At 40.7% G+C, this 27594-nt stretch overlaps 1 protein-coding gene across 1 annotated transcript in view; it reads right to left on the bottom strand.

The window, feature by feature from the left end:
• Positions 1–12511, bottom strand: part of HSD17B12 (hydroxysteroid 17-beta dehydrogenase 12) — a 156636-nt gene extending 144125 nt beyond the window's left edge. The window contains exon 1 of the mRNA XM_046016737.1: positions 12224–12511. Coding sequence (XP_045872693.1) covers positions 12224–12383 — 160 coding nt within the window. The 5' untranslated portion in view covers positions 12384–12511. The remainder of the gene's footprint in view (positions 1–12223) is intronic.
• Positions 12512–27594: the final 15083 nt, after the last annotated feature.

Consider the following 27594-nt stretch of genomic DNA (forward strand, 5'->3'; position numbering starts at 1 on the left):
AATTTGTGGGGCGCCTGGGTGACTCAGTGGGTAAAAGCCTCTGCCTTCGGCTCAGGTCATGATTCCAGGGTCCTGGGATTGAGCCCCGCATCGGGCTCTCTGCTCTGCGGAGAGCCTGCTTCCTCCTCTCTCTCTGCCTGTCTCTCTGCCTAGTTGTGATTTCTCTCTGTCAAATAAATAAAATATTAAAAAAAAAAATCTGTCAAAACTAACACAATTTGTGGTTAAATTGGCTTCACTTTTAATACAGAAACCCAGGTTACATTCACAAAGTTGTAAAAAAAATTTTTTTTTGTTTTAGGTACATTCTAAAATTGACATATATTAGATAATCACATCAGAAGAGACTCAGGTGTTGATCATGACAAAGTTGCAACAGATCTCAAAATAAATCTCTGAAGCAAATTAAACTTCACATAAACAATTTAATCAGCTCCTGGGGCGATTCTATTTCTAGATTTCTAATTGAAAATGGAAAGGGGAAAAAAGGCCCAATGTCTAATGTGTGTAAAATGCTTTGTATTGTCTACAAAGAGGATTCAGAATCTCTTACATCTCTGAAGACGAAGTGGGTATCTTTAGACATATTTGAAGGATGAAATAAACAGTGTGGCTGACCGAAGATTTCACAGCTAGTAAGTGTCAAAGTGAGAACATGGAATATGAACTCGGGTCTTCTGGTAAATTCTGTATATTTCCACCATACTTCCCTGCTTTTCTGCCTAAAAGGAAATAGCAAACAGTGACTGAACTAAGGCACAAAGTGCTACATGGGATACACTCCATTCAAGCCATTCAAAAATCCTGTTGTCCTTTCCTAAAATATTACATGCTGAGGCTCCAAACTTTCCTATAGCGTATACTTTATGACAACTATAAACGACTGCTGAACCAAAGGCCTTTGGTAAATAACTTGGAACATTAGACTCAGTCTGGTGCTAATCTCTTGAAAGACTGCCTGACATCCACACAGAACCTGTCAGAGATCAACCTCAATATTGCCCTCCCAGAGGCTGCTCCTTCTCTTTGTGTTTCCAATGGCCGTGACAAGTGTCATCATCTGCTCAGAGTCCAGACATACCACCGTCCTTCTTGACTTTGTGGTCTCCTTCATCCCCATGATCTATTTATGACAAAGGCTTGCAATCTGAACGCTTCTCTCTCGTCTGACTCCCTTCCTCAGTGCCTGCCCTCATTATCTTGACCCAAACCACCATCTCCTGATGCCTGGCTTACCACTGCAGCCACTGCCGCCACCCTCCTGCTGATCTCCTTTCTCCTCTCTCCTCCAGGACTCTCAGCCCAAAGTTCCTGAATGTTCAGTCCCTCTACTCAAAGTACTCCCCTGTCCTCCAAACGCCCCTTATCTGCTCATCTTTAACTCATCAGTGTAATTTGCAGTGGTTAACAGGAAGCTCGGGAGACAGAGTTCAAATCCGAGGTCCTCCTCCACTTACTAGCTATGTGACTTTGATCAAATCATTTGCCTTCTCTATTAACTTAGCTTTCTTTCAGGAAAATGGGGAAATTAATAAGACCTACCTTATTGGATTATGTGAGGATTAAGTAAATTCACTGAGGTGTTTAGAAAAGTATCTGGTACATGGTTAGCTTTTTAATAAATATTACATCTTATTACCATTATTAACAGCATCATCTTCTTCCCTCTACTCCTTTTCTTCCATACTTTGGATTAAATGTTATTTCTTCTAGAAAACCTTCTCTAAGCCTCTGAACCAGGTTAATGTCCCCAAAGCTGGTCCTATTACACTTTCCAGAGCTGCTTATATAAAGATCTGTGTCCTCTGCTAGACCAATGGAGACAGAGACTATGGCTTTCTTACTCACTACTATATTCCCGTACTCAGTACTGAGTATGGTATACAGCCAACTAAAAGGAAAATTTCTTCTGATTAAACCTAGGACCATTTTTTTTCTTCATCATTTGGAAGACTTAACATTTTTTAAAAAGAAAAAAATAATTAGAACATTTTCTCTAGTTTCTTGGCCTATAAGAATCATCAGTACAGGGGCACCTGGGTGGCTCAGTCCATTAAACATTTGCTTTTGGCTCACGTCATGAGCCCAGAGTCCCGGTTTCAGGATGGATGGAGCCCGCACTGGGCTCCCTGATCGGCGAGGAGTCTGCTTCTCTCTCTCCGTCTGCCCCTCCCCTGCTCATGCTTGCTCACTTTCTCTCTTTCAAGTAAATAAAAAAAATCTCCCCCAAAAAAAGAATCACCAGTATGTATCACTTACATTAATTTCACAATAAAGATAATTTTTTTAAATCCACCTGTAAAGAAGGGAATCAGACTTAAAGCTTTCTTTCTGCTAAATGTAATAAACTAAAAAAAAAAAAAAAAAAAGCTACCAAAAAAATAGTATCACAAACAGAAAATAACAAATTATTCAGTTCTTTCTAGTTAAGCTTCCAAAGTCTTCAGCTATCCTTCTATGGTCTTACTTAAAGTAAAGTTCTATTATTTGCATCTATTAAAACATCACTCTTATTGAGACCCCTACTCTCACCCCAAATCTCCAATTAGTAAAGCCTGGGAAATACTGGATGTGCTGCTTGCAGTTCTTATTGTACAGCAACACACTTAAGTTCCAAGTGGTTGGGATTTTCTTCCCCCCAATCTATTTCAAATGTGGAAACACAGAACTAGCCTAAAATAGAATCTCTACTTCACTGTCAAAATTATAATATTTAGTACAGAAATCACTGGGAGTTTTAACACTATTATAAACCAAGCTCTGCTACCAAGAAAAGACATCCAGCTAGAAAGTCTGCACGTGTTAGTCCCCTGTCTTCTTCTAGGGCTCTTTTGACCATAGTCCGGTGTTTCCCGAAAAGTGGGATCTTAAGAATCATCTTATTTGCTAAAAATACACTTGCCCACGCTCTTTTCTTAAAGATTTTGATTTAGTAGGTCTATGGCGAAGCCCTAGACTCTGTGTTTTTAACAAGCACATCCAGTTATTTTTATGAACCATGTGAGTCTGGATATTGCCACGGCATAAATAGACCTTTAAGTTCCAGGCAATATTTGAGGAAACCTCCAGTTTAGCTCATGTACAGGTATTCCAAACGGCCTTAAAAATCATTACCAGGAACTTTGGCAGGAAAGTAGAAAGAAGATGGAGCCTGGAGTCCGAAAACCTAGATTCGATTTCTTCTGGCACTGGCTGTAACCCTTTTCCGCCATTCACTGTTTTTCCCTCTGGTGCTGGCATGTTAAGTAGAAATAACGAACCCAACCCTAACCTGTTTCACAGGTTGTTTTGGAAATCATTTGAGAATCCTTGCAAAATAACTTTGCATATTAATATGTCATCATTACAGTAAAACTTCATTAATTCAGCCTCCTCTAATTCAGTGTGTGAACACCATTGTCTAACCAACTGTGGTTTGTTTGGGGTTTTTTCCCCACATTATCTATAAAGAGATCATCACCTTTCACATGACAGGCAATGAGAGGTATTGGAAAACACAGATAAGCAGCAGCTCCCTGTTCCCTGGCAAAATTATTAGACTGAACGTGCAAGATTAGGAAAGCTTGTTTACTGTATCAGTTCTGTTTATGTGACAAGTCGGGAGGTTCAGCTATCATTAAAGCAAGCTTGGCAATATTTCTACTGGAGTTAGCTTGGTCGTGAGCAGTTAATGCTAGTCATTACAGTAAAACCAATCTGGAGAATGAGTTTTCTACATACTAGGAATGTTAAGGGAGCACTAAAACTGGCATTTAGACTTCTAAAAGATACTATAGCCTTTCCTGGACACCTTGAGGAGCACATACTAAAACAATACACTATTTCCCTGGCAATTCAGTGTCATCAACATAATCCGTAGTTGGGGGGAAAAGCACAGCTGAGACAGTAGGTAAGAGATACTGGATCAACTCACTTAGCTTATACCACTGTATACAATGAAAAAGTTCCCCCAGTCTTAATGTCTGCGAAGAGGTGTACCGTGAACATGGCATTAACGGTACCCTCCATGGCTAGAGGTGCATGTCAGTTCTTCTAGAGGTCAGGGAGGACTGTTTTTGTCCCATACCAGCTGCAGTGGTACATAACCACATCCAGTTCTGCCGGCATCCTCATTGTTACCACTGATCGCCCTGACACGTCTCTTCTCCTCTATGTCAGAACCTGATGCTCAACACTCCCACCACTGCTTTTACTCAGTCTACCACAGAGGCATCCACCATTTTCTGGCTTTCCCACTGACCCGCCTCACCTGGCCATTCTCTAACTGGATACATGATCTTGCAGCATATTTCCCTAATAGTTCAACTGAAGAGGTCACCAAAAGCTCTTCTGGTTTCTTTACTCCATCACTGTTCTCTTCTGCCTCCTAAGGACATTACAATTTTCTTCTTCTTCTCCTTCTTCTTCTTCTTCTTCTCCTTTTTTTTTTTAAGATTTTATTTATTTATTTGACAGAGAGAGAGAGAGACATCGAGAGAGGGAATACAAGCAGGGGGAGTGGGAGAGGGAGAAGCAGGCTTCCCACTGAGCAGGGAGACCAATGCAGGGCTCAATCCCAGGACCCTGGGATCATGACCTGAGCCAAAGGCAGACACTTAACTGACTGAGCTACCCAGGCATGCTGATATTACAATTTTCTTAAGTTTCTCACAAAAATGACTGACTAAAGTTTTGTAAAAATCATCAACCAACTGTTGTATTCATTTATTTCCATGAGGCAAATAAACTACATATCCAGCGCTCTGCAGTTAACTTTCTAGAAGTTATTGGCTATATACATTTACCAGTCAATGGCTTTCCACCCAGGAGATTTTCGAGGGAATCTGGCTCAATGTCTCCAACAATTCAAAAAGTCTAAAGGTTTAGAAGGCGTGGGCATATTTTTTTTTTTAAGATTTATTTTTTTGACAGATAGAGATTACAAGTAGGCAGAGAGGCAGGCAGAGAGAGAGAGAGGAGGAAGCAGACTCCCAGCCAAGCAGAGAGCCCGATGCGGGACTCGATCCCAGGACCCTGGGATCATGACCTGTGCCGAAGGCAGAGGCTTTAACCCGCTGAGCCACCCAGGCGCCCCGGCATGGGCATATTTTATCAGGCCTCCAAAATAACCAAACTATATTTTGGTCAACAGATCCTAGAATTTATTTTTTTCATTCATTCACCCAATCTTACCAATTAGCAAGGTTTTGCTGAAACTTTAATCTCACCATTATATCAAGCCAAGAGATTTCAGTGGCTTACACCAGTGTAGAAGGGACTGAATTCTGAATATTCTGAAGTTAGAGACAATGGGATTTCCTAGTAGACAGTATATGGGATGAGAGAAGAAGAGTCAAAGATAATTCTAAGGTTTTTACAAATTTAATTGAAAACTTGCACATAACCAAATTTTCCTAAACCTTCATATCTTAGGTTCACTAAGGGGAGCCATATTTCAGGGAAGCATTTCGTCAATCTTTTCACAAAAGATTTTCACCTCGTTTCGTTGCCATAATGCTCCTGAAAAGTATACAACCCATTTGTTAGAGGAAGAAAGTTATTCTCAGAGGTTAACTATCTTTGCCCAACGTCAAACATTTTCTCCACTAGCAAAGTTCACCCTTGTGGCTGACTCCAAAGCCAAAGTCATTATCACTATTGTTAACTGATGTAATTCAATACTCTTGAGAGCCGGTAACTGTTCTAAATCTTAAGTTTGGTAGCCTTTCTTCCTTTCCCCGCTGGCTTCATCATTTAAATAGACAATAACTTCACTTAAAGGTGCTAGAGATAAATTTGCAGGAACTGGATAGTCTCCCTGGAACTGCCCGTCTGAGACAGGGCAAACCTCTTGTTTTGCTAGACAAAGTGCGTAAATAAAACAAAGCGTTCCCTCTGATATGGGCGTTGTGACAGGCTTCTCAATTACCACACCATGGTTTTATGCAGTAACCCAGTTTCAGGGTTCATGCAACAACCCTATCACCCAGTCCCTGGTAAGAGTACAACCTCCCACATCACAGGGATTAGATTTTTTCCCCCCAGGGAGAAATGGTCTCTGAAAGACAATAACCAGGAATGGCATAAAAGTGGCCTCCCATACTCTACAGTATGAATTTGCATTTGGGGTTGTTTGGGGATTTTTAAGGCAATTTTGATGAGATTATCTGAATAACTTGCACTGGTCCGTCTCTGAGGCAATGCAACAATGTCAGGAAGATCAGAGAAACAAAGAATTCTGTTTAAAGCTGCAACTCAACTGCATCACCCTTCTGCTTAAAATCCCTTCAATTGTTTTCCCTGTTCTTGGGAAAGATTAAATAGCCCTGCTTCCTGGCTCCTTCCCCCCACTCCACTCTCAGTTTACATCATGCCCACCCCTTTCTGGCTCTAGTCACTCAGGCCCTATTTCCCTCCAATGTCCAGCCTCCTCCTTTCCCTTCAGTCACTGCTCCCCCAGGGCGGCTCTCAGACCAATCCCGAGCTACTAGATTCGAACATGTGCTACCCAGCCCATGACGCTTCCGGAAGCACCAAGCATGTGCAAATTTGAAAGTGTGCCTTTGATTAAAAAGCCGAATGTTCCGGGATACCTGGCTGGCTTGTCTGGTAGAGCACGAGACTCTTGATCTCAGGGTTGTGAGTTCAAGCTCCATATGGGGGGTAGAGATTACGGAAAAATAAAAGCTTAAACATCTGACTTGGCCCAGAGTCCTGGGATGAGCCTGGTAGGGCCCCCTGCTCAGTGGGCAGCCTGCTTCTCCCTCTCCCTCTACCCCTCCCCTGGCTTGTGCTTTCTCTCTCTCCCATGCTCTCTCTCTCAAGTAAATAAAATTTTTAAAAAAATAATTTAAAGGGGTGCCTGGGTGGCTCAGTGGGTTAAGCCTCTGTCTTTGGCTCAGGTCATGATCCCGCAGTCCTGGGATGGAGACCACCCCCCAGCCAGCTCTCAGCAGGGAGCCTGCTTCCCCTCTCTCTCTGGGCCTGCCTCTCAGCCTACTTGTGATCTCTGTCTGTCAAATAAATAAATAAAATCTTTTAAAAAAGTTAAAAATTAAAAAAAATAAAAGCTTAAAAAATAAAAAATAAAATAAAGCAGTATGTTCCTAAGATATAAAGGAATTCGTCCCCAAGTACCCAAGCAGTCTATAAGCCAATCAACACACAAGACATGCATATTGCAAAATGGACAACTTGGATTCAAATCTTCACCTTTCAACTCACTAGCTGGGAAACCACAGACAGGAATTCATTTACTCTAAGCCTCTGTTTCTTCCTCTATACAATGGGGATAAGTCAGAGTTCAAAGACTGATTAAAGATAATCTCTGTCAAGTGCCTGGAACGCTTCAAGCATTCAATAAATGGCAGTTCTTCATATGATTTCTGGACTTGCCAATTTAAATTATTAACATTTCATAAATAATTCCTCAAATCATGTGATACCTCAAAGCCCAGTGAAAGAAAGGAACCTACTGCCAATGGCCCCTGGTTACTCAAGCAGCCCTCAGCCACTGGAGACCTAGACCAATCGTGTGGAGATATCCGAAGTAAAAACAGAAATGATGCACCACACTCGATTCTGAGAATCCTTTGATTCTTGGAGCTTGGCTAAGCAAAGCCATTTTGATGGATGGCTTTTCTACAAAAGAACCCCCCCACTACCCTATGACCTTTCTAAGTGTTCATTGTCTTGGAGTACTACAGGGCCAGATGAGTTCCATCAGCATCCAAAGCTGCAAAAACTCAGGGAGCTGCGAATACAGATGTGCAGACAGCAAAATGCAGAGGTAAAGACCCTTTACAAAATCGACACTCACTCCACAGAATGAAATACTATTCAGCAATAAAGAGAAATGAAGCACTAAAACATGTTACAATGTGGGGGAACCTTGGGAACACTGTACTCAATGAAAGTCAGTCATAAAATACTTCACATTATAGGATGCCATTTATAGGAAATACCCAGAATAGGCATATATATAATATATACATATAGACCAAAAGTAGATTAGTGGTTGACTAGGGATTGAGGGGGTAGGGATTGGGGAGTGACAACTAATGGGTACAGGGCTTGTTTTAAGAAAGATGAAAATGTTCCAGAATTAGACTATAATGGTTGCACAACCCCGTGAGTATAATAAAAATCTTGGAAATGTAACACTTTTTTTTTTTTTTAAGATTTTACTTATTCACGTGAGAGAGACAGAGACAGTCAGACAGAGCACAGTAGGGGAAGAGAGAGAGAGGAAGAGGGAGAAGCAGACTCCCCGCTGAGCTGGGAGCACGACATGGGGCTCTATCCCAGGACCTGGAGATCATGACCTGAGTTGAAGGAAGTCACTTAACCATCTGAGCCACCTAGGCACTCCGTAAACCGTATTATTTTAAATGGGTAAATTGTATGGTATATAAATTCTATCTCAACGAGGCTATTTTTTTTTCCATTTTATTTATTTTTTCAGCGTAACAGTATTCATTCTTTTTGTACAACACCCAGTGCTCCATGCAAAACGTGCCCTCCCCATTACCCACCACCTGTTCCCCCAACCTCCCACCCCTGACCCTTCAAAACCCTCAGGTTGTTTTTCAGAGTCCATAGTCTCTTATGGTTCGCCTCAACGAGGCTATTTTTAAAATCCAACTGCTTCGTGGATCCCTTATTCTTTGCCGCCTGGAGCAATATCCCCTCCTTTAAAATCTAAAAATAAGAGCTCAGAGTGCTGTCCTGGCTTTAAAGTTATAAAGTATCTTGGCTTTAGAAGTCTACTTACCTTGCCTTTCCATCTGTCACCTCCACAGTAGTTCAGTATCAATCATTTTGGATGAATTGCAATGATGCAAACTGCTCAAATAAATGCAAAATTTATCTATGCTCAAACCAAAGCCTACAGATTACATTCTTTATTGCTCCACAGTAATGACTGTTCTCTCCTTTATTGAGTACAAACTGACCACTTTTGTTAGCACTCTTCTTCTGATTTGCTACAGTGACCTTCAAGCAAGTGAAGCTCCAGTTCCACAGGAGCTCTTTGTTCCCCTTAGAAATATGGAAAGTATCGCCTTACAATGACAGGATGACAGGCAAAATCGGCAAAACCGATCTGCTAGGGACCTGATGAAATTGGTGTAACTCACTTGAGTGGGAATGGTACTGGAGAGAATTAGGGAAAAGAGACGACCTAATCTGGATTACAAGAAGGAGATAAACTAGAGTATGGGTCAAGTAATTTATGGTCTTAAAGCCCTAACTAGATTAAGGAATATGTGGTCTGAAATATTTTTATTGATTGCAAAGCATACCTGTTTTCATGTTTTGACAAGCTTTGGGGGTTTTGTTTGTTGAGATATAATGACATACAACATTATACTAGTTTCAGGTGTACAACATAACGATTTGATAGTTGTATATATTGTGCAATGATAACCACAGTAAGTCTAGGTAATACTCATCACCATACATATTTACAGAATTTTTTTCTTGTGAATTTTTTCCTGCCCAGTGTGGGACCTGAACTCATGACCCCAAGATCAAGGGTCACATGCTCCATCGACCGAGCCAGCCAGACACCCCTTGTGATGAGAACTTTTAAGATTTCATCTCTTGGCAACTTGCAAATTTGCAGTAAAGTATTATAAACTACAGTTGCCATACTGTACATTATATCCCATAACTTATTTATTTTTCCAAGCTTTTGTTTTTAAATTTAGAAGCACTTAAATCTGATCAATACACTAGTTACTATGGGAAAAGGAAAAAAAAAAAATGGGAACACACACTCCCTCCCCTTCAGATTCTAAAATCTGAGGAGAAATTAAACACACTCACATGAAGAGACTTAAGAACAACAAGAATAAAAACATTATCAATTCAATGCACATTACTATATCATACTTAAAACATTTAATTGGTTATGGAGAGGAAGATGTTAAATGTTAGTAGTAGTAAGTAAAAAATGTCTCCCTAAAACTGCCGGCTACCACCATTTATTCAAAGAAAACTGCACAGAATGAAGATACCAATTTTATGGGGCAGAAAACTTACTAGTGCTATTTATACACAAAAATTAATTCTAATAATCCTAACTTCGATTGAACAAATCATTTACTTCATTTTAATCACATTTAGCCCTATTTATTCAAGTATCATCTCTACTGCTTTGTCAAATTATTTCAGTTCATCCCTCCAACTGATAGAAAGAAGCTATTTAGGATGAAGTACTCTTAATTTTGTTTTTCAAAGATTCCCTGAATTTGGAGAGGTAAAGGAAATATTTTAAGATTCAGGCCACCACATATATGTCATGTTACAAATAACAACTTGATCATTCTTCTGCTTAAGTACTTAAAAAAGAGATTTTTCTAACAATCCAGGGTAGACTGAACTCAACAATCACAATGTCACTTTGACTTCCCAGTGTTCTGGTTCAAATTTCATTTCTAAATCTTTTAAACATTTCCCTCAATTTAGCAAGTATCCCTCCTCTGGGACAAATCTTTTCAATAGTGATTTGGACCATCTGAGTTATTAGTCTAGAGTCTATTTCAGATAGTTTTTTAAAAGTTACTAACATGACTCTTTGCTTACAAATCACAAAACTTCATCTTGCTACAGGATTTCCTAATGCACCAGAATCTTGTGCAACTATCTCAAAAGTTCCTAAGAAAGTTTTCCAAATGTGACAACAACTTGGGCAAGTCAATTGTGAAATCACAAACTTTATCACAATCAAGTTGAGCACTTCACTTGTTTTTTAAGGAATATCAGAAAACACTAAGTGATTTTTAAAAATAATTATTGGGGGCACCTGGCTGGCTCAGTTGGTTAAAGCCTCTGCCTTCACTTGGGTCATGTTCCCAGGGTCCTGGGATCCAGCCCCACATCCGGCTCTTCAGCTGGGCAGGGAGACTGCTTCCTCCTCTCTCTCTGCCTGCCTCTCTGCCTACTTGTGATCTCTATCTGTCAAATAAATAAATAAAATCTTAAAAAATAAATAAATAAAAATTAAAACAAGTATTGTAATGTGAACAGTTGCTTCACATCACAGAGTTCTTACATGTCCCTTCCTACTTGAGATGTGTTCTCTTCCCACTGCTGTCCCAAAAAGTTAATTTCTTATGTTTTTCCTACTAAGTTCTTTAAATGTTTTTGAGTGAATATAGTGAAGAATACAGAGTTCCATTATTTGTGTACCTTAGTTGAGCCTATTCTGAAAGCAACCCCTAACCATCCCAAAATTCAATGAAATGCTTGGTGAAGTGTACATTCAATCATGAAATAGCAGAATAAATAATCACAGAGAACGATCACAGCACACCACTTGGTTTAAAAAAAAAGAAAAAAGAAAAAGGAAAAGAAACGAAAAATAAAGAAAAGCAACAAAAAAGAAAAAAGCAAGCACAAAACTTCCCTGCAGGCAATTCTCCCAACTTCTCCAAACTGACCTTTCTCAAATCCTCCAACAAAATGAAACAAGATCCACAGGCTTAGCTCACTCTTTGGGGCAATACTTTTTCCTATAAACGTCCTTCTGCCAAAAGTATTTCTGATTGCTACGCGGAGAGTTACCGTTCTGCAGAAGCAATAATTACGTTACACATCAGGCCTCCAGAAAAGTTTAAGGATAATTTAAAAACAAACCAAAACAAAAACCTTGTATATCTGAAATGAACTAGGCCGAATCCAAGTAACTGGAGAGAGGCAAGTTTCTAAAAAGCAGAAAGACTTCGGAAATTCTATGTCCTCTCCGTTCATCCTCACCCCCCAAAAAGTCAACAGAATGCCTTTCATCCTTAGCAGGAGGCCACTATTCCATTCAAGCGAAAACCTTCATTTTAAAAACACTCAATAAGGGGCGAACCTAGGTAGGCAGAGTGTGACTGAGGAGGCAGCAAGGTGACTGACTCCCGGCCATGAACCCGGAATGGCTTAAAGGACACCAGCCCCTGGGGGTTCAAGCAAATTGCCCCCGCACCCACCAAGTGGCACGTGAGAGTCGCTGAGCTGGGCCAACAACGTCTTTCCTATTTAAAAACTCCAAGTCCAGGCAAGCCAGGGTTTGGGGCCCCAAGGCTAGGGGCCAGGCGGGTACAAGGGACGCAGGAGCCTCAAGAGGGAGAAGGGACCTGGAGAGCGGAAGGTCAGGCGCTGGGCCCGGACTTGGGCAGCACCGGCCAGACCCCGGCCGGAAGCCGCGCGAGCCGCCGCAGGAGCGAGGAGACTGGCGGCACTGGATTGCACTCACCTGCCCATTCTCCGAGCCTTGGACCGACCCCTGCCTCGTGACTCAAACCCCAGACCCGAAGGGCCGTGAAGAGCGAGTACGAGATGCGCAGGGCCACGTAAGCCACGGTGCCTGCGCCGACCCAGTACAAGAAGCCAGCGGCAGGAAGAGCGCTCTCCATGGCTTTCAACTAGGCCTTACTACCTTCGTGAATGGAAAAACAAATGAATGAATCCAGGAAGAGGCGCCAGCCGTGACGGTGAGGACGACACTAACGGGCGCGGCTCCTGCGCCTCTTTTGGCCTAAACCCCGCCCGCGGCGCCATATCCGTGCCGCCATTGGTGATCTAGCGGTCCTTCTGTGAGTAGTGCGTCAGCTATTGGCTGACTCCAGTTTCGCTACCCCGCCCATGCCCCCCCCCCCCCCCCGCGCACACCGGGCCTGGTCTGTGTTCGGAGCTGGCTAATCGCTCCCCTGCCAATCAAACTTCAGTCCCGCCCAACGCGTCACCACGCCCCTAGGGCTCCACCAGAGGGCGGCTTGCCTCACCCCACCAAATAGCCCAAGTCTCTCATTGGCTGCAGCGGTCCTCACGACTGCGGAAGACTGCGCTCCGATTGGCCAGGGAGACCCAGCGTAGTTAGAGCTCGGCGTTTGGGAGGGAATGGGGTCTGAGAAGCCGGTTGTGAATGGGAAGATGATATAGTAAAAGGTGGGCGTGGAGTCGTAGTTTTATTTCCCCCCCTGTATTAAACACATCTATATCATTGTTATATATGCTGTCACTGTTCCCATAAACTTTTCCGAATAAAGGCTTGCATCTCCCCTTCCTATGTCTCCTTCCCGGAGCATCTTCTCCCGCTACATGCACTTATAGTGGAGCTTTTAAACCCTCCCTCTCGTTCTGAGCATTAAACACCATTGCTCCCAAGGTCTTGGAGTTCAAGACGAATAACTTCATGGACTCAAATAACTATAATACACTGCGGCATAAGAGCTGTAAGATGAATGCAAAATAGAGGGAACACCGCTTGATGAATAAGCAGTTTGGGGAAGGGACTCCATGTTTAACTGGACCTTAAAGGACAATAGAGACTTTTTGTTTCACTCTCTTTTTTTTAATTTACATTTTCTGTGGGGGAAGGTGGGGTATGAGGGAACACAAAAGTATGTGGTCCTAGTAGGGATAAGAAAACTACCTCGGCAAAGTTCCACAAGGTAAGAGTGAGAGATTGTGTAATGCAATAGAGTGCTTCACACTTACTCCTCCATTCATCAAGAGTTTTGGTTTCCTGTTCTGGCATGGACTTATATAAAACACCTGAAATTTTTCTTAGCCAGTAGGGACTTTTGATTCGAAACTTGAGACTTTTTTAAAAGGCAGGAATTTAAGGGTAATAATTTTAAGGATCAACAACAGATCTTGAAGCTGAATCAGATTGAGTATAAACCCTAAGGCTGTTACTGTTCTTTATAAACTGTCAGCTGTCTAGCAGAATTCAGCCATGTGAGTTGAGCAGGCACATTTTGTTTTAATTGAATTTGATCCCCTTGGCTGAGGCTGTCTGTCCAATTCAATGAAATCCCACCACTCCTCTCTCTCTCAACATCTCCCTCTAGCCAAAGTCTTCACCTGCAGTGGAATCCCAAATGCATATATCCCAATTCAACATTGCTCACCAACTAAGGGCCCTCAAGATATCCATGCTCCCTAGAATAGGGCAGAAGGAGAAGAGAGCTATTATAAACTAATAATACAAGGATGCCTGTTGGCCTGGTCAGTGGAGTGGGTGACTCTTGAGGGTTGTAAATTTGAGCCCCACATTGGATGTAGAGATTACTTACAAATAAAATCTTAGGGGCGCCTGTAGGACTCAGTCGGTTAAGTGGGAGACTCTTGATTTCAGCTTAGGTCATGATGTTGGGTGGTGGGATAGACCCTGCGAAAACGACTCCACACTCAGCAGGGAGTCTGCTTAAGGATTCTCTCTCTCCCTCTATCCTTCCCCCACTGGCTCTCTCTAATAAATAAATAAGTCTTTTTAAAAAATGAATAAAATCTTTAAAAATAACTAAACCAATAATATGTGTTCGTGTTCCATTTGTATGTATGTCTATGACCCACACTAGAACTTACAATTGTTAGGAACACTATGCTGTGAATACATAGAACCTAGAACAGTGCCTGGAACCCTGGGATACTCAATAAACATCTGACAAAGAAATGGGAGTGAAGCCTCTCTCTCTGCCTCCCTCTCTGCCTGCTTGTGATTTCTCTCTGTCAAATAAATAAAATATTAAAAAAAAAAAAAAAGAAATGGGAGTGAAGATTCACTCATTTAACAAATACTACTGTGCTGAAGTATGTACCAGAAACTGAGCTAGGTAGGTACTGGATGTAATAACAATAATGAGCAAATGGTCAATTCTTCGTCCTCATGCTATTCTACCATTCAATAAGGAGTGGCCTCTGTTTTCCTTACTAGCTCCTTCCCAGAGTCCTTCAGGGTCCCTTGCTAATGTTGGCCTCTACATGATCTCGTGCCTTTGGGCTCAGACCTCTGTTCTTTGTACTTCTCTACACAATCTCCCTACATGATTTTATGTAGTCCCTTGGTTTTAAATATCAACTGTAAGTTAATGAAGTCAAAAAGCCCCATATTGGGCTCTCTGCTCAGTGGGGAGTCTGCTTCTCCCTCTCTCTCTGCCTGCCTCTCTGCCTACTTGCGATCTCTCTCTCTCTCTGTCAAATAAATAAATAAAACCTTTAAAAGAAAAAAAAAAAACCTCTAATGCAGGGGTGCCTGGGTTAAGTTGGTTAAGTGTCTGACTTCAGAGGGCCCTGCTCATACCCTAGCTTTGGAATTCAAGTCCCGCATCAGTTAAGTGTCTGACTTCATCTCAGGGTCCTGGGACCAAGACCCACATCGGGCCCCCTGCTCAGTGGGGAGTCTGCTTCTATTTTTCCCTCTTCTCATGCCCCTCCTCCAACTTGAGCTATCTCAAAAAAAAAAATCTTTCTAAAAAAAATTTTTTTTTAAATATTTTATTTATTTGACAGAGAGAAACCACAAGTAGGCAGAGAGGCAGGCAGAGAGAGAGGAGGAAGCAGGCTTCCTGTGGAGCAGAAGGGCTCGATCCCAGGACCCTGGGATCATGACCTGAGCCGAAGGCAGAGGCTTTAACCCACTGAGCCAGCCAGGCGCCCCTTTCTAAAAAATTTTTTAAAGGGGCACCTGGGTGGCTCAGTCATTGGGCGTCTGCCTTCAGCTCAGGTCATGATCCTGGGGTCCTGGGATTGAACCCTGCATTGTGTTCCCTGCTCAGCAGGGAGTCTGCTTGACCCTCTCCCACTCCCCCTGCTTGTGTTTCCCTCTTTCACTGTATCTCTCTCTGTCAAATAAATAAAATATTTTTAAAAAATATTTTTTTAAACAATTTAAAAAAACTTCTAATGCATACAAGAATCTACAATGATGGTCTACTCCTATTCAGCACTATTCTCTGCTAAAATTTAACATACAGACCAGGGTTCCCAAAGATGGTCAGATATCCTACCAAACATATGAAAACATTAACTCTCCAAAGAGGAAGCAATACTCTAAAACTCTGGGCTTTGGTATCAGGTAAGTCTGGAACCAGACTTCAACTCTACCTCTTATTAGCTGCATGACGTATGAATTTAGCTCCTAAGCATTCAAATTTTACAACAGTAAAATTGGACAATACTATATAAGCATTTATCAGTGATTGGCAGAAAAGCATTGTGTGTTCAGTGAGAAAAACGAAGTCTAAAATATCTAACTTTCCTATGAACACATAGAGAGTAAGTGGCAGAACTGGGATTTCAGCTACCAAGGTATGGTTATGAAATCATATCTCGATAACTAGCTCAGAAAGGCAGGATTAAAAAAATGATTAACGGAGAGGTGAAGAGTCCCTGCAAATAGCTGGTTGTTATACAAGTAACATACTCAGACACAACAACATTAAATTTCAGTCTCGTTTATTTAAAAGATTTAGAGTTCAGAACAGTCTTTAATATGGAAAAATGTGAATCAACAGTATTGCATCATATTAGTATACAGATGGTCTCATTTAATTTGAAATTCATTTTCAGTATTTCCGAAAATTGAGTTTCAGATCAGATTCTCATGATGAAATCAGGAGTAGCTCAATGTAATGAAAGAAAATTCCATAATTAGGGAATTTCACAGAAGCTAGGAATTTTTCAGAATACCATTACAAGAGAGCTGAATCCTTCGTTTGGCTATATAATAAAACTTACGTATTTTTAACAGTTCTGTCTTCTAGCTCATCTTCATTTAAACATAGCTCAAAACAAGGCACTTAATCTCTCCGTTAAGTTCAGTTGAGGTGTTCAGTCCTGGATTTAAAAGAGAGAGAGAGAGAGTCATGGTTAACAAACAGGTTTAAAAGAAATTGAAATTTTTGGCATTAGAAATCAGGTTTCCATGAGGGCCTGGGTGGCTCAGTAAGTTAAGTGTCTGCCTTTCAGCTCAGGTCATGATTTCAGAATCCTGGGATCGAGTCCCACATGAGGGAGTGTGCTTCTCTCTCTGCCCCTCCACCACCCCACCCCCTGGCTCCTGTGGGCTTTTTCTTTCTCTCTTGCAAAAATAAATAAATAAAATCTTTAAAAAGAAAAGGAAATCAGGAGGTTTCCAAAAAGTTAATATTTCTTTAACAAACATTATTACCATTTAATTTCTTTCACAAACAATATCACCATAAGGCACGCACACTAGCATATACTATGCTTTGTTATTGCATTAGCATGTCAGAAATTGACTTCCCATACATTATCCCATTCCAAGGTCCGAGTAGCACTCCCATTTTTCCAACATGGAAACAGACTCTTGAACTAAGAAAACTCAAACCAGTCGCTTTGAAAAAAAAGTGGTCAAAAAATGTTTTAATATTTTATTTTTTTAGTTTCAAAGGCTCTCAGAGGTATGTAAAGTGAAAAAGTATCCCACCCCATTTCTGATCCCCACAAACAGCAGTTGGCTACTCGAAGTGCCTTCTTCCATTTCTTTTTCTATGTAAATATAAAGCTATAAAATATAGACAACATACCCTTTTTTTTTAAGTAAAAACTGTGATTATAAAACATAATCCAACAACTCTCTTTCTCTACTCAATGTACCATTAAAAATACCATGGTGAATAGAGGCTGGCCTGCTCAGTTGGAAGAGCATGAGACTCTTTTTTTTTTTTTTTTAAGATTTTATTTATTTATTTGACAGAGAGAGATCACAAGGAGGCAGAGAGGCAGGCAGAGGGAGAGGGGAAAGCAGGCTCCTCGCTGAGCAGGGAGCCAGATGCAGGGCTCGATCCCAGGACCCCGAGACCATGATCTGAGCTGAAGGCAGAAGCTTAACCCACTGAGCCACCCAGGCACCCCAAAGAATGAGACTCTTGATTTCAAGGTTTTGAGTTTGATCCCCACATTGGGTGTAGAGATTATTTAAATTATAAATGAACACACTTTAAAAATATCATAGTGAAAACTTGACATGTCAATATTGTGCACGAACCAGATTTCTTTATTGCACCAACAGATCTATTAAGCATTCCAACAACCTTACCCAAAATACTCTCTCACTTAAAAAAAATTAGTGCCATGGTGAACAAATCAGTTTAAAACTAGGTGAGGGGCACCTGGGTGGCTCAGTTGGTGAAGCAACTGCCTTCTGCTCAGGTCATGATCCCGGAGTCCAGGGATGGAGTCCCGCATCAGGCTCCCTGCTTGGCAGGGAGTCTGCTTCTCCCTCTGACCCTCCCACTTCTCATGCTCGCTCTCTCTCTCTCATTCTCAAATAAATAAATAAAATCTTTTTTTTAAAAACTAGGTGAAAGTGAAAGTAAACAATATATTTTTGTCAATATCGTACTTCCAGCCAAAAATGATAAAATTTCAGGATGGTTATGCAAGCAAACTAAAGTAACATTAGGGAATTTCAGGGAAGTATTTCTTCATCTGTATGCCTACTGTAGCAAAGGACTCAGAATTGCTCTATTTACTCATATTTTTTCTAAAATTTCTATACTTTAACTGCTATTACTTTTGCCTAGTTTTCTTTCTTCTTTTTATTATTTTTATAAATATATTTGATGCAGGGGCACCTGACTGGCTCAGTCCATAAAGCATGCAATTTTTCATCTTGGGGTTGTGAGTTCGAGTCCCACATTGGGTGTAGAGATTACTTATTTGATACATACAAAAGATTACATGAAATACATAAGCTAGTTATACATCATAATACAGTGAAAAACTATAAACCCACCACCCAACTCAAGAACCAAAAAACCAAGAACCTCCCTATCCCTACAGTCCTAAATGTTCTACAGCTTTTAGGTGTAACTAATAAATATTTATATACATATAAATATGTATATATACATACGCATGTATGTAAATACTCTATCACAATTGTATATGAAATAATAATATATTGTACACTTTGGCTTATTTTTTGAGATCTATTGAAAACCATAATATAGTAGATGCTGGAGTATGCAACCCTGATATCCTCTCCAGGACCAAGACAGTCATTTGCAGAGAGTGCTAGTTGCTGAGGGTGCCCAGTTGTATCTCCCTGTGGGAACTGTTCTTGGCCGAAGGGCGTTGCTTTGCCCCGTCCCCATGGGTTGCCTGCATCCAATGCCTAGATACTGCAGGAAGAAACATGTCTGGCCTTCAACTTGCCTCAATTATGGACATCTGTGAGGCCATCCTAACTACAGAGCTCCCTGTGGGATCAGCCCACGCTTCTGTTAGACCTGCATCACAGCTCAACGGCTCTGTCAGCTTAATCCTGCTTCCCTCACTCCCTTACAGACGCTGTAATTCTGACTGTATGGGTTGAATTGTGTCCCCCAAAAGATATATTGAAATCCTAACTCTCCCCCCACCACCAACATATGAACGCGGCTGTATTTGGAAACAGGGTCTTTGCAGATGTAATCAAATTAAGATAAGGTTGGACTGGGCCTAAAATTCAATGACTGTGTCCTTACAAAGGGAGATTTGGAGTTGCGCAGGGAGACAGAGGAAAGAAGGTCCTGTGAGCTGGAGAATGCAGCTGTGCAGACACAAAACAAAAAATGTTAAGGATTGCCAATACCCAGCAGAAACTAGAAGAGGCGAGGAAGGATTCTTCCCTAAGGCCGTCAGAGGGCCCTGCCCGTACCATGGTTTTGGACTTCTAGCCAAAAAAAACTTAGAGAAAATAATTTTTTGTTCTTTAAAGCTGCCTAGTTTTTAATCAATCTGTTATAGTATCTCTGAGAAAACTCATGTACAAACCTAAGACCTATACTTGGGGAGTCTTCTGATACTTGCTTTTTTATTCAACAATTTTTTTTATTCAACAATTTTTATTCACGTTTCTTAGAATTATTCATGTTGTTTACTGTAGCTGTACCTCTCCACTTCTTTTTTCTTCGCTATCAATGGCAATATGTCATCAATATCTCATCAATGGCAATATCTCATCAGAGACATTAATGAAGACACTAATTTGTGGGAATTTGTAGGAGCAACAATAGAAAACTAATACTGTGTGTGTGTGTGTGTGTGTGTGTGTGTGTGTGTGTCCTAAGGAAGCACACCTGGATCTGGCCCCACCCTCCTCTCTTGTTCATTGTATTCAAGCCATAAAATCCTGCCCCATAGTCTTCAAAAGCACCGAAGTTCATCCTACAGCAACCATACTTTGAGCAACCATACTTTACGTTCCATAAAGGTCTGTTCCATTCACCGACACAGCCCTGGGAAACAGTAGCCACTCAATACACACTCATTAAACGAACGAATGGATTAGTATTGCTGAAGGAAAGGGTAAAAATTAGTGACAGGGAGAGATAACTTCCAGTGGAAAAATAAAAATCGGTCACAACTTAAAAATTAGATAGCTTGCCTCTTAGCTCTACTTTCCTCTTCAGTTATAACTCATGAATTCTTCCTGTCTAGAACCAAAAACTGAAATGGCGTGATGATGCAAAGAGTCACGTTTTATGGTCTCACCTACCCACAACCAGTTCGTTTGCTGTCTCAGGTGAGAAAGACAAGCTGTTAAAAACAGTTACAATTACTTCGTTACTCTGTGGCATTCTCGGTGGGCCATCTGGCAAGTCTCCAACTTCATGGCCACTTTGCTGCCATAAGAGAGGAAAACTGTCTCACGTTACCCCGTGTATAGGACGTTGAAAAATCAGAATAGTGGTTATGCTTCTGTGAAGTAGATATCATTAGTGAACTAGGTTCCCTTTATCTATATAGGGGATCTAAATAGATTTTCCTATTTCGAGCTCCCTTCTATCTTTCTTTACTTTGCATTGTGAGAATTTTAATAAGCCTCCTCAAATCTTTGAAACAAGGTACAGACAATAGAGAAATAAATAACCCACCTTTCTTAGCATCCCAGTATTGAGGGATCTGATGACTATAAGACTAAGACTAAAGCACTTGGGGAGGAAGCAAGAGTAGGACTAGAGTATAAGGGCAGTAGCGAGGGAAAGGAGGCGAGTCCTCAGGCAGCTGCTGGCAACTGCGAAACCTCCTTGGTGTACAATGAGCTACATTTACTTCTCTCTCCTATGTCTGTGGGTAGACTAGGGTTTGGCTGACAGTGGCTGCTATCAGCCGGGCTTTGCTCCTGGCCATGGGCTGGGCTTATGTCTGCTCTGTTTCTCAATCATCTGGGATCACCTAGGTCAGAAAATAACTCTAGAGAACTCATTATCATATATATTACAAAATATTTCATCAACAGAATCTTCTTTTCCAGGGGTAGAAGGAAAAAAACAAGCCCTCAGTCGTGTGACCTTGGATAATTCTGGTATTTCGTTAGTTCACGTATCAAATGGGAATGGCAAATAATGCCCACTCTTTTGGAGAAGATAGAGATGACAACCAAGAACGCCTAGGGACCTACTGAATTTACTGTCCCACTAGCGGTAGATGGACTATTTGCTTTACCTCATTCTCATCAATAGTAGTTCTCATTAAACTGTTCTGTCAATTCTACAGGTGAAAAAAGGTATCTCCTTTCTGAATGTGTTTTCCAACACCACCAAGAAGTTAGATTAATTCCGTTTGGTTGCTCCCTGGTGATAGCGTTAGATCACACAGGCTTAGTCTCACAAGACTGTCCCCACGTCAGATACCAGTTACAGGCCCAGGTAGTTGCCTATGCTCCTGACCGGCTAGCTATACCTGCAGGTTCCCACAACTTCCTGCTTGGGTTCTGTTCATGTGCAGAGTGGCTCACAGAACTTGGGAAAACAGTTTATGTTACTAGGTTACCAGTTTATTAGAAAAGGATACAATTCAGTAACAGCCCAGTGGAAAAGATGCATAGGGGAAGATAAGCTATATGGGAAGGGACATGGCAGTCCAGTGCCCTCCAGACATGCCAACTTCCCAGCACATCCCCATGTTCAGCAACCTGGAAAATCCCTGAAACTCATACTGTTGGGTTTTTATGGAGAGTTCATCACATAGACACAATTGATTAAATCATTGGCCATTGGCAATTGATTCAACCTCCAGACCCTTTCATCTTTCTGGATGTAGGGTGAGGAATGGGACTGAAAGTTCCAACCCTCCAGTGCTGGTTGGCCCCCATCCTTAGGAGTTTTCCAAAACTCATCTCATTAACATTAATTTAGGTGTGGTTGAAAGGGCCTGTTATGAATAACAATACACTCCTTCCACCTTTATGACTATGCAGCTGTTTTGGGAACTGGTTACACAAGGCTAAATATTATAAAAAAAGATACTCCCATTGCTCTTTTTCATTAGGAAATTCCAAAGGTTTTGGAGAGTTGCAAGCCAGTAAGAGTGGATGAAAACCAAGTATGTCTCTCACTATAAATCACAGTATCACACATTGTCCTAATTTGCATGTTTTTGAGACTGAAGTTCTCTTCATATGCTTATTTACCATTTATTATTTCTTTTGCACACTGCCTGTTCATATCTTTTGCTCACTTGGTATATTTCTCTTTTTTCCTAATAATTTGTTAAAGGTTATTTGTTTTGTTTTGTTTTTTTCAAAGATTTTATTTATTTATTTGACAGAGATCACAAGTAGGCAGAGAGGCAGGTGGAGAGAGGGGGGAGCAGGCTCCCTGCTGAGCAGAGAGCCCGATGTGGGGCCCGATCCCAGGACCCTGGGATCATGACCTGACCCGAAGGCAGAGGCTTTAACCCACTGAGCCACCCAGGCACCCACAAGGTTATTTGTATGAGTTTATTAACCCTTTTATTTATTTACTTATTTATTTTATTTTTACTTATTTTGAGAGAGAGCACTCATGTGAGCAAGGGGAGGGGGGGAGAGGGAGAGAGAGATCCTCAAGCAGACTCCACGCTAAGTGTTGTTGGGGCTTGATCCCCAGATCACGAACTGAGCCAAAATCAAGAGTGGGACATTTAACCGACTGAGCCACCCAGGTGCCCCTGTTAACCCTTTTAGAAATGCATTTACCGTTTTGTTATGGATAATTTCAAACACATGAAAAGGTAGGCAAGATAATATAATGAACTCCCATGTATAATGAACTTTCATAACTCTCAACTCATGCGCAATCTTGTTTATACAACTATCCACTTCTCCTTTCCTATAGTTTTTTTAAAAATAATCTCTAGGCCCAATGTGGGATTCAAATTCATGGCCCCAAGATCAAGATATGCACACTCCACTGACTGAACCAGCCTGGTGCCCCTCTCCTAAATTATTTTGAAGCAAATCACAGAAAACATAATCATTTTATCTGTAATTATATCCGCATGTACCTCTAAAATTATAAGGGACTCTTTTTTGAAAACAAAATACCATTATCCCACCAAAAAAAATTAACAGGATTCTTACCATCAAATAGTCCCAACTTTTTGCCTTATTAGTGTCTTTTTGATTTAATGGTCTCTTTGCAATTGTTGATATGACTAATGTGCTTTTCTTTGAAGCACATCTAAATCAAATATCCCTGTAATCACACACTGCGTACTTCTTCTTCCTCTTTCAAAGTTCCCAGCATACTTCCATTTCTATGAAAAGTAGTGAAGGAAACAGCATTGAAAATGGAGTTGGGAAGCCCTAAAGGGGGAGCGCTCACATGCATCCCCCTGGTGGCAGCCTACACAAGCCGGCAAGAAGGAAGATCTCTTTCTGCCCCAGCAGCAACCCCTGCAGCCAGTGAGAAACCACCACCACCTCCAACGAACTTTTGTGGGGAACAACCCTCCCCTGAAAACTAACAAAGGCTTACCTTCCCTTTGGCTCTTTGGACTTGCCTATGGTTTTTCCAGTTTACTCATCCTCAATCACAATTCCTCTGCTATTCCCAAATAAACTCATTTTGCTAAAAAATAACTGGCTATTTTACTTTTTAAAGTCGACACACGTAGAGGATTCATCAAGTTGAGAATGTTAGGGTGGACAGGAAAAGCGAGCAAGAAAGTGGGATTAATGAAAAAAAAAAAACCTGTGTTTAAGTAAGCTGTGAAAATAGGTAGTTAGGTTAACTGAAATGGAGTTGCTAAAAACTAAGAACTACCGAAAAGTGAGTTGCTAAAAACAGATGTAAAATCAGTAATTAGACTCACCACAAATAATCACCAGAAACACGTATGAATAGTCTATTTGGGTAACAGCATTCCATTTTCTGAATACCAAAGGCAAAGGGAGAGGAGAGCGAGAAAGAGAGAGAATATGTGAATACAGTAAAGGTGAAATAGATTCCTTCTCAGTGCACAAAGCTTGTGGTCTTAATGTATAGTTGGATGTAATGTAAACAGCTGCTCCTGGCTCTGGTATACCTTTGTGAGGTGAAATTCAGAGGGAAACAAAATGTATGGGAATAAATGACAATAGCTCTCTGACACCAGTCATCTGGGAATAAAACATTGACACTCTGATTTTAACTAGGGAGAAACAACCTTTTTGCAAGACACGAGCAGTTCCAAGGTTCTCTGTTTTCTCTTCCCAATCCACACTTTGTCTTAGATATTTCTTCGTGAGAATTGCCTTATTTATATCTCATTTTATTTTATGTCTACATATGTGTGTTTAGTGAAGGCATATGAGTGAACACTCTTTCTGTAAGTGCCTTAATATGGCTTTCTTTTTGGTCTGAATTTGTGGAGAGACCAAAGACCCACTTTTAATATTTTCACACGTTCCTCATTTGCATGGGAATGTTAAAAAAAAAAATTTGCTTTCCAAAACCAAGAATATTTCTTATTTACACATAATTTTTAATGAACTGGGCTGAACATAAAAGAAGACACTGTTTATAGAAATCCGATTAATTGCAAACTTACAGATAAAAAACCCCCAATCTGTGAACAAGATTATAATTTTTGATTACAGGTTTCCAAGTATATAGAAAACATGATTTAAATCGCTCAGGGGAGGGGCACCTGGGTGGCTCAGTCAATTAAGCACCTGCCTTGGGCTCAGCTTATGATCCCAAGGTCCTGGGATCAAGTCCCGAATCAGGCTCCTTGTTGGGCAGGGAGCCTGCTTCTCCCTCTGCCTACGGCTCCTCCTGTTTGTGCTCGCTCTCATTCTCTCCCGGAATAAATTCATTAAATCTTCAAAAAAAAATTGTTTAGGGGATGGGACGCCTGGGTGACTCAGCCAGTTAAGCATCCAAATCTTGATTTGGCTCAGGTCAATATCTCAGTGTTGTGAGACTGAGCCCTGCCTCAGGTTCCACATTGGGCATGAAGCCTGCTTAAGATTCTCTTCCTCTCTCTTTCTTCTGCCCTCTCCCCTCCTTTTCCCTCTCCCTCTTGAAAAAAAAAATCGAATACTGCCATAAACCTTTTTCCAATTTACTTTCAAAAAACTAATGGCTACTGAAAAATATAACCAATTTTATTTTACTTTTTAAAGATTTTTTATGTAATCTCTACACCCTGTGTGGGGCTTGAACTTAACAATGCTGAGATCAAGAGTTGCAACCTCTACCAAGAGAACCAGCCAGGCATTGCAAAATATATCCAATTTTAGATATTTCCTTAATGTTCTAGAGTCTGTAAAAATTGGAGATACAAAACTGGAGATCTCAGAGTTAATCCATTCTGTCTTTCAATCATGAAATGAAAATCTCAGGACACCAAGAGGGAGACTAATCAAAGAATTTCACAGGCCCTTTATTCCCTATTGAATATATATTCAAACACCTTTCATTTACCTGTTTTACCTTCCCTGGCTCAGGATGGGAATATTGAATAGTCCAAGTGTTCCTGACCAGGATCCTGCTCTGGGACTGCTCAGCCAGTATAAGGGACATTTTACCTGCAGACTCTAGATGGGATGAGATATTCTGATCCTTAACATACCCCAGGAAATGTATTGTGTGTCCATGTCTAATTAATTTCATTTCAACTCTCTTCTGATTTTTAGATACAGACAGATAAGTCTCCTCTTAAGCTAATTTAGGGTATTTTTTTTAAAAAAGGTCAAAGCTAGGGGTATCACCTTGAGGATTTGTAAATATTAGTCAATATCCTTCAGGGTGCGTATAATCCCTATTTTATTGTAAAAAGAAATAATGAACTTGGCCTATCTTGTTGCTAAATAACATTGGTCTGAATGTTAATCTCTTCCATTTCCCATTGGAAGAAAAAAATATATACGGAGGTAGCAGATTTTCAGATCCTATTTGCATAATATCATGAAAATCCCTTTTGCCCCTCATTTATCGATGACATAGTAAAAATATTGTACTCTATAAAACTTCTGGTTTTAAAATTAAAACCAAAGTAAAAAACTAGACACATACTGTATTTTAATCTGCCTTTTTACTTAAAGTAGCACACATTCCTCCAACTCCTATTTTCTATGTAATTGTTAATAGCTTGACAAATTCCCTGTATGAATGTATCATACACAGATCTAAACAATATTCTACTGCTGGGCATTTCAGTTGTTTCAAGTTAGCTATTATAAATAATGTTGAAATGAACACTCTATGTTTCAAACACATCTCTTATTATTTCTTTATACTAAATTCTTAGTTATGCAATTTTGGGGTGCCTGTCTGGCTCAGTTGGTAGAGCACATCACTCACGATCTCAGGTTGTAAATTCAAGCCCCACATGAGGTGTAGAGATTACTTAGATAAATTTTAAAAAAACTTAAGTAATGCAATTCTGTGTTAAAAAGCATGAGTACTTTGTTTTTTCCTCAGTCCACCTTATTGAGAGATAATTGAAAATACAATTCATGAATTTTAAGTGTTTGATGGCTTTTGATAAATTTGTAGATTTGCATAACTACCATGATCAAGATTAACACTTCCTCACGCTTTATAGTCAGTTCCCTCCCTGATCCTTCAACCATCGTGACCAATGGTTGTGTTCCCTATCACTTTTCTAGAAATGCATATAAATGGAATCATACGGTATGTAATCTTTTGTGTCTGGCTTCTCCATTAGCATAACATCCTTGAGATTAATCCATGGTGCAAGTATTGGTAGTCTATCCCTTCTCCTTCCTGAGTAGCATTCCATTTGGTTATCCATTCATCAGTTGATGAACATTTGACTTTCCAATTTTTGACTATATGAGTAAAGCAACTATGAATGTTCATATACGAGTCTTCATGTGGACAAATGCTTTTATTTTCCTGGACTAAATAATACTGAGAAGTGGAATTACAGATTAAATGGTAACTGTTTAATTTTATAAGAAATTGACGAACTGCTTTCCAAAGCAGCTGTATCATTTTGTACCATGTCTTCACCACACTTGGTAGTGTCAGTCTTTTTCACTTAGTGGGCATATAGTGGTAACCCAATGTGGCTTTAACTCACGTCTCCCTGAAGAATAAAGATGATGAGCATCTTTGTATGTGCTTATTGGACAGTAACTCTCTTTTTTGGCAAAATATCTATTAAAGTCTTGTTGGGGATTCGGGGTGAGATCAAGATCAGAACACATGTACTGGACAGTACGTAGAGTTGTAGGAGTTTTCAGGGTTGCACGAAGTCCCTCAGAACATGAGACTGTCTGGAGGCTGACAATGAGGGGGTCACCACCCAAAAATGGAGGAGGGCAAGGGAACTCCTGGAGGAGAGGGCAATCATACAGGAGGCTTACATGTCTAGGTGATGTGCTCTAGCAGCATGGTAGAGTGTCTCTGTGTCAGAGCTTTGAAAGGCAGCACCAAAGGCTTGGGGCCTTTATGGCCCAGAGGTTATCTTTTTTTTTTTTTTTTTAAGATTTTATTTATTTACTTGAGAGAGAGTGCATGAATGAGCAAGCATAAGCAGGGGGGAGAAGCAGACTCCCCACCAATAAGGGAGCCCAAAGTGAGGCTTGATGGCAGGACCCTGAGATCATGATCT

This window comes from Meles meles, chromosome 8, assembly GCF_922984935.1.
Source record: "Meles meles chromosome 8, mMelMel3.1 paternal haplotype, whole genome shotgun sequence".
In the NCBI taxonomy this organism is placed as follows: domain Eukaryota; kingdom Metazoa; phylum Chordata; class Mammalia; order Carnivora; family Mustelidae; genus Meles; species Meles meles.